At 49.3% G+C, this 15,511-nt stretch overlaps 1 protein-coding gene across 1 annotated transcript in view; it reads left to right on the forward strand.

Annotated features, from left to right (window-relative positions):
- Positions 1-8,503, forward strand: part of ltb4r2b (leukotriene B4 receptor 2b) — a 38,011-nt gene extending 29,508 nt beyond the window's left edge. The window contains exon 2 of the mRNA XM_063059741.1: positions 7,427-8,503. Coding sequence (XP_062915811.1) covers positions 7,427-8,503 — 1,077 coding nt within the window. The remainder of the gene's footprint in view (positions 1-7,426) is intronic.
- Positions 8,504-15,511: the final 7,008 nt, after the last annotated feature.

Genomic DNA, 15,511 nt, shown 5'->3' on the forward strand with positions numbered 1-15,511 from the left:
TATCCACAATAATTCAACACCTTCTGACCCTATGTCACCTTTTTATAATACTTTGATTTCATTTTTTTTACCAACAGAGCAATGCCACCCCCACTGCCTTCCTGGTGTCCTTCTGATACAATGTGTATCCTTGGACATTGTTTCCAGCTATAATCTCCTTTCAGCCATGATTCAGTGATACCTACAATATCATACCTGCTAATCTGCAACTGTGCTGCAAATTCATCTATCTTCCTCCATATACTAAGGGCATTCAAATATAACACCTAAAGGTATACACTTAAATCTCAAAGACTGAGCATGACACCTCTTGTTAATAAAACCTATGAGCTCTACTTTGGTGTTAAAATTGGTGACTAATTCATAGCCTGGGCTCCTCACATTTGTTGTGCAAGGTGGGCTGTCAATCTTAGAGCTTGGCTCAGAGGTACTCTGAAGTCCATGTTGCTCACGGTCCCCATGATATGGCGAGAACAGAAGGATCATGTAAAGACTGCTGCTTCTGTCTGACCACAATGTATGGTTTCCCTGCAAAAACAAGTAATCCACTGAACATCCCAATCTCCCTTCAGCCATGAGACTTGTGCCACAAGACGATCATCTTCCAGTACATGGAGTCTAGAGGAGGCAGATCAAGGTGCTATAATGCACGAGTCAGGAATGAAAAACAACGCTGATACTGATACAGATTTTGAAACCTTTACGTTGGGCGAGTCTCATCTGATAACTCAGTCCGAGTTACAGTGCCTATAAAAGGTATTCTCCCTCCTTGGAAGTTATTATGTTTTATTGTTTCACAACACTGAATCAAAGTGGATTTAATTTGGCTTCTTTTTACATTGATCAACAGAAAAAGACTTTTGTGTCAAAGAGAAAAGGAATCTCGACAAAATGATCTTAATTAATTACAAATATAAAACACAAAATAATTGATTGTATAATTCACCATCTTCAAGTCAGTATTTAGCAGGTACACCTTTGGCAGCAATTACAGCCTTGAGTCTGTCTGGATCGGTCTCCATCAGCTTTGCACATCTGCAATTTTGCCTTAATCTTTACAAAACTTCTCAAGCTCTGTCAGATTGCATGGCCATCATGAGCAAACTGCCCATTTCAAGTGCAGCCACAAATTCTCAAGTCACATTAACTTCTTTCTTTTCAAGCCATTCCTTTGTAGCTTTAGCATTTTGCTTGGGGTCATCGCCTTGCTGGAAAACAAATCTTTTCCCTATGTCACAGTCCTTTTGCAGACTGCATCAGGATTTCCCTGTATTTTGCTACATTCATTTTACCCTCTACCTTCACAAGCCTTCCAGGGTCTGCTGCAGTGAAGCATTGCCACAGTGTGATGTAACTACCACCATGCTTCATGGTAGGAATGGTGTTTTCAATGATATGCAGTGCATGATAACATTTTGCCTGATGGCCAGAAAGCTTAATTTTGCTTTCATCAGACCATCGAACCTTCTTCCAGCTGACTTCATAGTCTCCCACATACCTTCTGGCAAATTCTGGCTGAGAGTTCATGTAGTTTTTTTTTTCAATAGTGGCTTTCTCTTTGCCACTCTCCCATACACCTGTGACTAGTGCAGTACCTGGGCAATAATTGTTGTATGCACAGTCTCTCTCACCCCAGCCACTGAAGCTTGTAACTCCTCCAGATTTATCATAGATCTTTCGGTGGCCTCCCTCACTGGTCCCTTTTTCGCACGGTCACTCCGTTTTTGGCAGATTTACGGCTGTGCCATATGCTTTCCATTTCTTGATGATTGACTTAATTGTACTCCAAGGATATTTTGTGACCTGGAAATTCTGACTTGTGCTTTTCAACAACTTTTTCAGAGTTGCTTGGAGTGTTCTTTTGTCCTCATGGTGTAGTTTTTGCCAGGATAGTGACTCACCAGCAGTTGGAACTTCCAGATACAGTTGTATTTTTTACTACAATCAATTGGGACAGTTTGACTGCACACAGATCTCCAAAAACAGATATCTATTTAACTAATTATGTGACTTCTAGAACCAAATGGCTGCACCAGTGATGATTTGGTGTGTCATATTAAAGGGGGGAGGGAGAAGGAATACTTATACTATCAAATATTTTGTGTTTTCTATTTGTAATTAATTTAGATCAGTTTGTCGAGATTTGTTTCCATTTTAACACGAACGCCTTTCTGTTGATCAGTTTCAAAAAAGCCAAATTAAATCCAGTGTAAAACAACAAAACATGAAAACTTCCAAGGGGGATGAATACTTTTTATAGGCACTAGTCAGAGACTTGGGTTTGTGAAAGGCAAAAGCAAAATTACTGATTCAGGACTGCATGGATGGAATCTGCTATCAGCAGACACAAAAATGTCCGTGAAGGATTTTGATGTTTGAGACCGATGTTTCCTAGAATAACTGATGCTAAGATTAATGAAAGCAATTTTTGGTCCACAAATCAAAGATATCAATGACAGGCAATTTGAACAATTTCTAGTGGGACTGGAGAAAATTACCTGGAAGGCATTCAAGGATGTTGCTGAAAAATGTCTTGGCAACTACAGACCACCAAACTACATGCAGCTGGTTGACAATATGCTTCAAACATACAAACCCATAAAGTGCAACATGTAACTAGAGTCATTTTCTGTATTCTGATTTAGACCTTTTCCCTGTAAATCTTGGCACAGTCAGTGATGAGCATGGTGAAAGGTTTCACTGGGACATTGCAGTCATGGAAAAAGGCTATTGGGGTAAATGGAATCCATCAAAGCTGTTTGATTATTTTTGGACACTGAAGCAAGAAGCTTCAGTCACTGATTACAAATGAAAATCACCAACGAAATATTTTTAGCTTAGTTGAACTATTGCAAAGAGTTAACACCATTATGCAGTTAAGCACATTATATTCAATAAAAGTTGATTTCTTGGTTCTCCAAATTCTTACATGATACAAGCAGTCTGAAATTATATTTGTATTCAGCTTCAAGCAAAGAGAAAATTCTGAGGAAACAACACTTACAAAAATAATTGCTGTCCAGTGTGATTAGCCAAATGACAGTGGCATCATCTGCAAACTCTATCAGTTTAACTGATAAAGACAGCCCTTGAGAGATATTGCATTCATGAGAGGGAAAGCGATATTAAGAGAGAGCGAGATAGTGGTTGAAATGGTGCATAAGAGAGACATAGCATTAGATAGTGCTTCAGAAAGGGAGAGCATGCATGCGTATGAAAGAGAGGGTGTGCGAGAGAGGGAGAGTGTGTGTGTGTTTCTGTAAGTGTGTCAATGAGGTGCAGCGAGAACTCAGCACCAAAAAAAATCTTTCTTCCTACTGGTCGTGATGTCTTGACCTCACTCTATTCCAGGGAGGTGGGCAATGTCAATATAGCTTAGTGAAAAGAGAGCTTTGTTTAGCTGAGTTATTGGGAGTTGTCCCCAGGGCGGATCAGAACTCCAGAAATACAGTAGTGAAACCAAACAATGCACAATATCCCAGGGGAAGTCTCACAGGAACCCTGCATCATAGGCGCAGGACATCACTTCCACTGATGACAAAACCTCTTGCAATAAATCCCTCCGCTCCCCAGAAAGGGTAAGAATGAGCCCCTTTAAGCCTGGTCAAAGGGCTCTTCCACACTGCTTAATAGTAGTCATAGTCATACTTTATTGATCCCGGGGGTAATTGGTTTTCGTTACAGTTGCACCATAAATAATAAATAGTAATAAAACCATAAATAGTTAAATAGTAATATGTAATTTATGCCAGTAAATTATGAAATAAATCCAGGACCAGCCTGTTGGCTCTGGGTGTCTGACCCTCCAAGGGAGGAGTTGTAAAGTTTGATGGCCACAGGCAGGAATGACTTCCTATGACGCTCTGTGCTGCATCTCGGTGGAATGAGTCTCTGGCTGAATGTACTCCTGTGCCCACCCAGTACATTATGTAGTGGATGGGAGACATTGACCAAGATGGCATTCAACTTAGACAGCATCCTCTTTTCAGACACCACCGTCAGAGAGTCCAGTTCCATCCCCACAACATCACTGGCCTTACGAATGAGTTTGTTGATTCTGTTGGTGTCTGCTACCCTCGGCCTGCTGCCCCAGCACACAACAGCAAACATGATAGCACTGGCCACCACTGACTCGTAGAACATCCTCAGCATCGTCATTGACTTTGACTTCATACATCTTCCCCATTTAACTGGTGGGGGGGAACAGATTTAAGCTGATGAGGCTCACTCAATATAAAGGGTTTACAACATGTTGTTTCCCATTCCTGGCTCCTGTGTTTCTTTGTAGGGGTGGCTTTAAGAACAGAGAGGTCAGGTTAGGGCTTAGGGATGAGGATATGGAGGAGTTAGAGGTCAGGCCTCCACTTCACACTCCATGTTCAGAGCCCAGCTATGTGGATGGGTGAAGAAGAACATCCACAGTCCAGGCCTCCCTCCATGCTCAGAGGCCAGCAAACAAGGAGGTACAAGTGCCAGTCCGTTGGTGCGCCCGGAGATGGATACCACAGACTGGGGCCTGAAAGTTGAGCGGGAGTCCGATAGCCTGGAGAATGGGGGCCTTACCCAGAGTTGTCCGTGTGGTTGGGTGGGAGGAAAGTGGATCACTTTGCATTTGCTGTTTTGTTGCTTGTTGTGTTCTGTGTGTTCAGCCGAGCATCATGGGCAGGCTTTGTTGGCACTGGAGTTGGCACAGATGTGGCAACATCTGCGGGCTGCCGCAGCATTTTTTGGTCCACAAACCCTAGGTTGTGTTAGTTGTTAACACAAAATGACACATTTCACTGAATGTTTTGATGTACTGTACATGTGTTTAATAAATCTGAATCTGAATTGCCATACCAGGACATGATGCAATCAGCCAGGATATCTTCAACAATAAGTATGAGTTATGATGTTATGTTGAAATTGTATAAGAATTTGGTGAGGCTGAAGTTGTGGGCATTTCCACTCACCTATCTACCTTTAGGATGTGTAGTTTAGTGAAAAGAGATTTGAGAACCTGAGTTTCAGGGATAGGTTGAATACGTTAGGATTTCATTCCTTAGAGCCCAGGTGAATGAAGGAAGATCTTGTCGAGATATAACAAATTATGAGGGGTGCGCGCAAGATGAATACATCAGACCTTTACCCCTCGGGCTAGGTGAGATGAGGACTAGATTTAGGATGAAAGGTGAAATATTTAAGGGGGACCTGAGGGGGAACTACTTCAGTCAAAGGGTGATATGAGTGTGGAACAAGGAGTGGTAGATGCAGATTCAACTGTAACATTTAAAAGGTTTGAATGGGTACATGGATGGGAGGGGTATCAAAAGTTATAGTCTGGGTGCAGGTAAATGGGACTGGGCAGAAGACCAGGCTGACCCAGCCAAGATGGGCTGAAGGGCCTATTTCTGTGTTGTGAGTGCTCTATGACTCAATAAATACGTCTGTAGAAGTTAGATCAACACACAGAATGCTGGAGGAACACAGAATTAGGGTTATGAAAATGACTATGGAAATGAATAAACAGCTGACATTTTGGGTTGAGACCCTTCACCGGGACTTGGCCTGAAACACCGACTGTTATTCATTCCTGGAGATGCTGCTTGTCCTGCTGAGCTCCTCCGGAATTTTGTGTTAGCTGCTCTGGATTTGCAGTACCTGCCAAATCCCTTTTAGACAGTGTTCAGTGACAAGCAAATCTCCTTAAACTGCTAAGATAGTAGATATTTGGCCAGCTTTCCTTCTGACTGCATCTGTGTGCTGGGCCCAGGACAGGTTATCTGAGATGTTAACAGCCAGGGATTTGAAGCCACCAATGCTCTCCACCTCTGATCCACCAACGCGGTCTCCTGACTTCCTCTCTTTGAGGTCAGCCATGAGCTCCTTGGATTCCCCCTGAGTGGGCTATCCTAGACCAAGAGAGGAGGGGTGTGTTCCTGTTTCAGAGCACGGAGTTGATCATTCAGGATGGAGATGGGGAAAAATTTCTTCTTCCAACGAAGAGGAAGGGGAGTCTCTGGAATTCTCTCCCCCCCACAGGGAACTGAGTCAGTGAGTTTTAGGTGTGAAGGGGAGGGAGGTGGAGATGTGTCTAAGTAGAGGGTCAAGTACTCAAAGGCGGGAGAAGATGGTGGCGCGATGCAGCTCGCAGCGGCCACACCGGTGGTGATGTCTGTTATTTGTCAAGTAGGGTTCAGTGCACAATCCTGATTTGATGGAGACGGACGTGAGAGCACGAATGAACATCTGGTGAAACTTCTGAAATGCCCGCTTCGCTGCTGCTGCTACTGTGTGGTCCAGAATCTCCGGAGGGGAAGGCCCCGAGTCCTCGGCTTTGCTTGTTGCTCAGCGGCCAGGGTGGGGTCAAAGCGCTCGGCAGAGGATGGTGCTCGGAGAGGCTGTGTCAGAGGGGCTGGTCGGAAGCTCAAAGTTTTTGGGCAGACTCAGAGTCCGCTGCGGTTGGGTGCTTCCAATGGTGCTGCATTGGCAAGTTTGCGGCGCTTCGAGGTTCATGGTGGGGAGAGTTTCTCCCTTCTGCCGCCTGCGTGAGATGATGAGTCTATTGGGACTTTGAGACTTTTTTACCGTGCTCATGGTCTACTCTTTATCAAATTATGGTATTGCTTTGCACTGTTTTAACTCTGTTATATTGATGTGGTTTGGTTTTTAGTCTCGGTTTGTCCTGTGTTTCCCCGTGATATCACTCAGGAGGAACGTTGTACCATTTTTTTTAATGCATGCATTTCTAAATGACAATAGACGAGGACTGAGTGTCCTTATAATGTAATCTAAAAAGGAATCTAATAGGAAGCATGGGGGGGAGGATCAGGAATGAAGGCAGGGACTGAAGGCGTGCTCAGGCTGAATCTCACCTCTCTCTCTCCACCCCAATCCCTTTTACCTCTGTTCCTCACTCTCCCCTCTCTCTATCCCTCACCCACTTCCCTCCTCCATCTCCCCCCATCCTTGCACCTTTGACCTACCCATTCTCCCTTTTCACTTTCCTCAACCCTCCATCCACACTTCTTTCCTTTCCCTCCATCTTTTCCTCTTATACTCCCCCACCCTCCGCTTTATCACTATCTCTCTACCACTTACTCTCCCTACTCTCCCCTCCTCCTTTTGCACCTCCTACCTCTCCCTCTCTCACCCTCTACCTTTCCACCTCGCAACCCTTCCCTCACCCTCACCACCTCCACACCCCTCCTGCCTTCTGGTTTACTTTACTGACTTTCTCTCCTCCCCTCCTGCATCCCCCCACTAACACGCTCACCCTCTCAATGTCTTTTCCCCTATCCCATCTCTCTCTGTACACCCTCCTGTCCCCCCACCACCACTCCTCTCTCACCTGCTTTCCTGCTCTCTCTCATCCTCTCCCCTTCTCTCCCTCCCTTGCCACCCCAACTCACCCCCGCCCTGCCCTCCCCCATCCCCAAACCTACAGGACACCCCATCGACCACCCAGAGCACGGATTGCATCCGCTCCAACAGCACCAAGGACAACATGTTGAGCTCTGAGAGCGCCACCGTGCTGGGCAGCCTGACGTTGTCGCTGGCGCTGGTGGTGGGTTTGCCCGGAAACCTCCTGGTTGTGTGGGCTGTTTTGAGCCAAGGCCGAGGACGCAGGGGCCGGATCCGACAACCCGCCACCTCCGTCTCCGTGCTGCTGCTTCACCTGGCGCTGGCCGACAGCTTCACTCTGCTCACCACCCCTATCTGGATCCACTTCCTGGTGTCCCGGGACTGGGTCTTCGGCTCGGTCGCCTGCAAACTCGCCCACTACATCTGTTGCCTCAATATGTACGCCAGCATCTTCCTCATCAGCGCCATGAGCGTAGAGCGCCTGCTGGCCGTCATCAAACCGTGGTTCGCCCGGGGCCGCCGCAGGCGCTGGACCCGCTGCGCCACGCTTCTGGGCCTGTGGGTACTGGCGGCGTTCGCGGCCATCCCCGCCGCCTACTACCGGGACGTGGTGCTGGGCAAACTCCACTGCTGGCGGATCTGCGAGCCCGATCACCGAAGCCCCAAGGACGCGGCCTTCCACCACTTGGCCGAGACGCTGCTGGGCTTCCTGCTGCCGCTCGGGCTGCTGTGCGCCTGCTACTGGGTGGTGGGTCGCAGGGTGCGGACGCTGCGGCACCGGGGCAAGAGCCGTGCCGGGCGGCTGATGGTGGCTCTGGTGGTGGCCTTCACAGCGCTCTGGCTGCCCTACCACTTCGTCAACGTGGCGCAGGTGGTTGCCGAGCTGGGCGGCAACAACGAATTCCGAGGTCTGATGGAGGAGGCGCGCCCACTGGTAACTAGCCTGGCTTTCCTTAGCTGTGGCGTCAACCCGGTGCTGTACGCCTTCTGTGGCGCCCGGCTCCTGCACTCGTCCCGGTACAACCTCGTGGCGCGGCTCTTCAACGCGGCGGCCGCCGCGGCGGAGGAGGACGAAGGGGGGAGGTCGGGGGCCAAGCGTGATACGGGGAGCGGGCCGGAGGTGGGGCTCAACCGGGCCATCTCAAGGGAGTCGTCCTGAGGGCGGCCTAAGCCGGCTGGGGTGGGTCCCGTGGGGGGACGAGACGGGGGTCAGGTCGGTAGAGGGGAGGATGGGCGGGTCCCGGCCGAAATAGGAAGGGATAAGGGGACGAGGGATTGTCCAGGACGAGGTGGGTGGGGGAGGCTGTGTTCGGATGAGAGGAGGGGGGAAGAGTGTATGGGATGAGGAGGGGTAGAGGAAGGGAGGAGCTATTCAGGACAATGAGTGTAGGAGATTCTGGCAAAGCAGTGTGGCAGCTGTGGGAACCGTCAGGGTCGAGCGAGAAGGGGTGGGTCACACACTTCATGATCGGCAAACTCTCCTCGAGGCATTCCTGGTGCGAATCCACGTTCGGGTCCAAATCCAGCAGACCCTCTCCCCCCATCCCCTCATCCATTTTGCCGAAGGATCTTGGCCCGAAACGTCGACTATACTCTTTCCCACAGATGCTGCCTTGCCTGCTGAGTTTCTCCAGCGTTTTGTCTGTGTTGCCCTCATCCATCCTTCCCGATCGATTGTCCCATCTCTATCTCCCTGCTGTCGTTCTCCGCCACCACCCCCTTCCCAGTGGACAGGCTGGATCTGTGATATTTACCGTGTCCGTTGTCGGACATGCTGTTTTTATATAATGAGTAAATATTCATCACAATAAAGCAGAAATTATAACGGGGTAGTCATTTCATAAATCCCTCCCGCCTATCCCACCGGCAGAACACCAATGCATCAGGAAGAGGAAAAGGAGGGAACTGTTCAGCCCCCCCCCCCCCGCCCCCCGTATCACGCCAGGGCCAATCCTTGGGTCACACTGCACATTTGCAAAGCTCCCTCACAGGTGGCTCATTCAGACGATGGAGAAAAGAGGGATCTGTGAATTGGCAGATTAGACTCAAAATTGGCTTGCCCGCACAAGGCGGAGGGTAGTAGTGGGTGGGGCGTCTGTGACTAGTGGTGCTCCATCAGGATCTTTACCGAGACCTCAAGTCTGGCAGCACTGGGAACAGTGTAAAAGGTTGCCAAAGTATACAGTGGGATATAGACAGTTTGCAGATATGGGCAAAGAGATGGCAGATGGGGTGGGGTGGATTAGCTCCTGTGTTGACCCTTGCTTCATGTGGTGATAAAAATGCCAGGGAGGTAATGGGAATGGGAAAGATTCCCTGGAGTGCTTGCATAGATCCATGGTCTCCTGCCCTCAACAACAGGGAGATCCACGCCAACCTGTAAACCACCCACTTACAGCCATCCCGCCGTTGATCCGGACGTGCGACCAACTCCCCATTACCGGATTCCAACCCCCATCTGCACTTCACAGAGAATCGAGCTTCTCTCGGAAGTGGAAAAAAATCAAACACAGTTCTCTGGAAAGGGAGACATGCGAAAGACGGAGAGCAGAAAGAGAGAGGTTCTGCTCCAATCATACAAGGTCCCGGCGAGGCAACCGGGACAGGTCTGGCCTCCCTACCAAGGAAGGGGGCTCCAGAAGGAGGGACAGAGGGAGCGCACCAAAGCTTCACTGGATCGGTTCCTGTGATGAGGGGAGTGCGATTGTCCCTCGAGGAGCAATTAAACAGACTGGACCCAAACTCTGTGGAATTCAGACGAACGAGAGGGAACCTAATTAAAAACACTTCCGGGCTTGACAGGGTAGGCGTGGGTTCAGTGTTTTCTCTTCACTGAGGTGTTCTGGAGCATGGGAGAGGGGTGTGTCTCAGAGTATGGGGTCGGCTATTCAGACGGGATGGGCGGGGGGTGGTGTGGGTGGAGATTCCTTTCTTCCTACACACTGTACTGATTTAGAAATGCATCCCCGTTCCTGGTAGGCAAGTTTTAGACGTGTAGGGGATGGAGAGAGACATGGTTAGTGTGGGGGTGTGGTGGTGCTGGGGTCATTCCTGGTCTGGAGAGGGGCTGCGGTAGAAAGTCATTCCTGGGCTGGGGCAAAAAGGCCTCATTTTATTTTGCGGGTTAGGGAGAGTGTTTATCACTTTAAGAGTGAGGCGGTGGAAAATGTGGCAGCCAGGGGCGGGGGTGGTGGGGGGTGGGGGTGGTCGGCTTCGGGATAGTTCAGGGAGAAGCACAAGATCAATCATTATTCCTGACGTATATCGTGAAATTGCTAAAACTTAAAAATAAATAGTGCAAAAGACATATACTGAGGTGGTGTTCATGGCTTCATGAACAATTAAGAAATTTGATGGGGAAAGAGGAAGAATTTTTTTCTTAAAATGTTGAGTGTTAGTCTTCCTCTTAAATGCTTACCAACACCTATATTTGTTCAGGAGGCTGAGGAAATATTGCATGTCTCCATTGAACCTCGCCAATTTTTATCGATGCAGCTTAAAAAGCATTTTATTCAGCTTCATCACAGCTTGATATGGCAACGCCTCTACCCGTGACCACAAGAAACTGCAGAGCGTGTACCGCCAGTTGAAGGATAATCTCTATCCTGTTGTTATAAGATTATGTTACAAAATGGTTCCTTAGTATGATAAGATTGACTTTTGATCTTACAATCTACGACATTATGCTCCTGCACTTTATTATTTAACTGCACTGTACTTTTTCATTATTCTTCAATGTTATTGCTTTATCTCGTTCTACCTCAATGCACTCTGTAAAGGTCTGACCTGTATGAACAATATGCAAGGCAAACATTTCACTGTATTTCAGTACCTGCGTCAACAATCAACCATTTCTAATCCCTGCACCTCGTCCCAATGGTAATAGCGAGAAGAGGGCACGTCCCAAATTGTAATCATTGAAGATGTCCTCGGTGCAATGACGGTCGTGCCTTGATGGGGCAGACTGAATCTATAATCCCCTGCAGCCTTTTGCCATTCTGTGCATTGGAGCCTCCATATCAGGCAGTGATGCAACCAGCCAGAACGCTCTCCACCAGATATCTGTAGAAATACGCTAAGAGTCTTTGCTGACTGATCAAATCTCCTCAAAATAGAATATTATTCGTAATTGCATCAATCTATGGGGCCAAGGATCGATCCTCTGAGATGCTGACGGCCAGGAGCTTGAAGCTACTCACTCTTTCCACTGATAACCCCTCAACGATGACTGGTGTGTGTTTTTCCAACTTCCCCTTCCTGAACTCCACAATCAGTTCCTTAGTCTTACTGATGTTGAATGTGAGGTGGTTGTCGTGATACCACTCAACCAACCAATCTGTCTAACTCTATATGCCTCCTCGTTGCCGTCTGAGATTTTGCAAACGTCGGCAAATGTATAGATGGGGTCCGAGCTGTGCACAGTCATGGGTGTAGCGAGAGAAGAGCCGTGAGCTAAGCACACATCCTTGCCAGCAGTTGTTCCATCTGCGACATCAACAACCTGCTCCGATGTTTGGCCAGCTGCAGCGAGACCGGGGCAACTTCTGGGCAATGCTTTGGTGATGGGACAGTGACATTCAGATGCCAGGCAACGGCCATATCCAGAGGATCTCTCCACCTACCCCTGATTTTACCACTGGCCAATTACCTCACTCTCTAGATTCAGGGTGTTCACCTGTGGGCGAGAAGATGTGAAAGTGAGAAGAATCGGATGGGATCGATTCATTTATTCGAGGAACATGGGCTTTGCAGAGTGAACCAGCGTTCATTTGCCCTTGTAACATGCTGTAGGTTTCACTGATAATGTAATGGTTTCTCTGTAGCAGCAATGTTTGGGTTATGACTAGAGATAACGGGGTTTGGAATGCTGCTGTTCTTTCTTGTGAGTCTGGAAGAGAGCTTTTCACCGGGGAGAGTTGAGGAGAGAAGACGTGAATGGAGAGAGTTGGTAGACCGCCGGACGGGGTGGACTTGGAGCGAGGGCCCGAAGGGCAGCGACGATCGGAGGAGGTCGATGGTGGACGATCGGCTTCTCAGTGAGCTCCAACGTTGCGCAACAGACTATTTCATAAGATTGGGCCCTTTTCCTTTTTTTTTCGTTTTCACTTTTTTTACTAGCCATATAGTCAAAGTAAGAATTATAAAGCTTAATCGTTTAATCGCATATTGTGTACTGTCTGTTATTTCGGGCTACTGATTTGTAACAGGGGACACATCACGCAGCATCCACCCAAACAAGATTTCTTAAGTTTGGCCGGGCCGGGGGCTGTCACCCCCTATATTAAGCCGCTAGCCGAAGTGAGAGTTACAATTATGGGGGCTACATTCGGGATTGATTCCGTTGGATGCTGAGCAATGAACCAGTGGGGCAGATATTTGTACTCCAGATGAATTGTTAACTCCACTGTTATGTACTGTTGAAGTTGCAATTGTGGGCGGAGGTTTGATTAAATGGCGGGCGCAGCTCTCGTTTTAATGCAGACCAGCGCTGGGGTAGCGGTAGCTGGCGGCGGAGATTTCAAAGACAGGGCTCTCTCGTTTCTGAGGAGTGAGGGGAAAGAGTGGTCAGATTTGAATGTCTAATTAGTCCACGGCCCCGGGTGAAGAGTGAGAATTCTGAGGTAGCATCCGCCCCTTCTCTGGCGAAGAAATTAAAAAAAAACAGATTCCAAGTCCCAGCTCTGGCAGGTTCCGCCCACCCCTAAAGGGGAGGAGGAGAATGAGACTTGGGCGGAGCGGACCTCTCTGTGGTCAGAGGAGCGGCAGTGCTCTGATGATGTAAAGGGATTGGTTGAAAGTTTCAATGGGCGGGTCGCTGACGTGAGGGCTGTCAGGTTGAAATATCCGGGAGCGACAGCTGTCAATTACATGCAAGCACTGGACAATGCTTTTGGCCCGACTGTATACCCAGTGCAGCTCATGGTGGGGTTTCAGAACATGCGTCAGGAGAAGGGGGAGAAGCTTTCCGCTTTTATTTTTAGGCTAGAGAGGCAGCTACTTTGCTTGCAGCTCGGAGGAGTCACTCAGGCGGCTGAGGTGGATCAGTTTAGAATGGATCAGATAGCCGTGGGCGCCCAGTCCCAGGACTTGACTGCATGGGTTCTCCGACAGTCTCATAAGCGCGCCCCCCTCCATCTTTTGTTGAGCTGATCAGAGAGCTACGGGAAGAGGAAAACGCGGCGGAGGCGCAGGGGGACAGTCCTCGGTAGTAGTCCCCTGCGGTGAACTGACCACCGAGATAGCCTACCCCGGGGAGAGGTAGACAAGATTGTGGCAGAGTTGAGAACGGAGATATGTCGGCTGTTATCAGCGGGTGTGACCCCCCCCCCATATGATGGAGTTGATGGGGGGGGGTGGTTGGATTCCTCAAGAGGACGAACAATGCGGGGGGCTGCTGGCAGCAGGTGTCACGCCAGAAGGAGGGTGAGCCCCCGGGTACCTCAGCAGGGAGAGTCGTTGGGAAAACCTAGAGGAGACCCAGTGACGGAACGGCCTGGTGTCTCGGGGGTGACACGTTCCCAGCAATGTAACAAGGAACCCCCGAAAGCGAAAGGCCCAGTTCCTGAAGGCTTAGTGGGTTCACGCTCCCGTGTGTCGCTACGAATAGAGGGTATTTATGCTAAAGCCATACTCGACACCGGGTCGCAGGTCACGTGGTTGTACTGTTTGTGTTACAACTGGTATCTGAAGCATTTACCATTGACACCATTCAGGGCACTGGAGACCTGGGGGTTTAGTGCTAGTGATTATACATCCCACGGTTATTTGTCAGTGAAGTTGGAGTTCTCGGAGGTCTGAGGTCCTTGATACATTGGTGCTGGTTTGTCCGGACCCTGCTGAGACGGGCGGCGTTTCAACTCTGGTGGAGACCAACACCCCTCTTGTGAAGAGGCTCATGGGAGCCTGCAAGTAGAGGGCTGTCGAGAGTTTTATGGGAACATTGTTTGCTCACCCGCTGTTTCGAGCTGCTTTTGAGGAAGTGCGTGGCTGCATCAGGCCGGATGCTGAAATTAGATGACGGACTGTGAGGTTCTCCCAGTCAAACCAATGGTAGTACGGCCCGGGGAGGTAGCGAGAGTGATGGGGACCACCAAATTTCCCGGAGCGTCCGAGGGCGAAGCCCTCTTAGTGGATGCTCCGGAAGACCACGAGGGGGAGTCGGGATTTCCTGCTGGGGTACTGGTGAGGCCCAAATTGTAGAATCTGGGTTGTACGGGCAAGCAGATTGGCAGCGATTTTGAGGAACACTACGAAGAGAGGGTAGTCACCTTCAAGCGGGCATCTCGGGAGCTCTTGCAACCTTCCAGCAAGTCATGGAGAAGACGGAGGGAGATATGAACTTACTTGAGGTATTGGTATATCTTGATGACCTCATAGTATTTGGATCCCCCTTGGAAGAACATGAAGCGAGGCTGCTGAAGGTGCTGGGCCACCTGAAAACTGAAGGGTTAAAACTTTTCCTAGGCAAGTGCCCGTTCTGCCAAACGTCTGTTAGCTATGTTGGGCACATAGCCTCACGGGATAGGGTAGCTATAGACCCAGCTAAGATCGAGGCCAAGATCCCAGACTTGGCCAAGACCCCAGACTGAGAGCGCTCTGCGCTCGTTCCTCGGGTCCTGTGGTTACTATCGGAGGTTTGTGAAAGGTTACGCGAAAGTGAGTCACCCTTAGAATCAGCTTCTGTGCGGTTACCCTCCCTTGGGGAAGAAATGGAGGGGGAAAAGGTCAGGAGGGTGGAGGGTTAGCCCGTCGGAGCCCTTTGGACCGAGGTGGGATGCAAAATGTGAGGAGGCCTTTCAGTCGCTGAAGGAGCTGCGGACCCAGGCGCCGGTGCTGGCGTTTGTGGGCCCCCGATTGTCGTATGTACTGCACACGGATGCCAGCCGAGAGGGTTCAGGGGGCGTCCTGTATCAGGATCAGGGTTCCGGGTTGAGGCCCGTTGCGTTTGTCAGCCGGAGTCTGTCGCCCTCCGAGAAAAACTATCCCACGCACAAATTGGAATTTCTGGCGTTGAAGTGGGTGGTGGCGGATAAGCTGAGTGACTACCTCTACGGGACCAAGTTTGAGGTGAGGACGGACAACAATCCCTAACTTATATCCTGACCTCGGCACAATTGGATGCCGCACTCCATCGGCGGTTGGCGGCGTTGTCTGACTATGATTTCAG

Source organism: Mobula hypostoma, chromosome 10 (assembly GCF_963921235.1).
Source record: "Mobula hypostoma chromosome 10, sMobHyp1.1, whole genome shotgun sequence".
NCBI lineage: Eukaryota > Metazoa > Chordata > Chondrichthyes > Myliobatiformes > Myliobatidae > Mobula > Mobula hypostoma.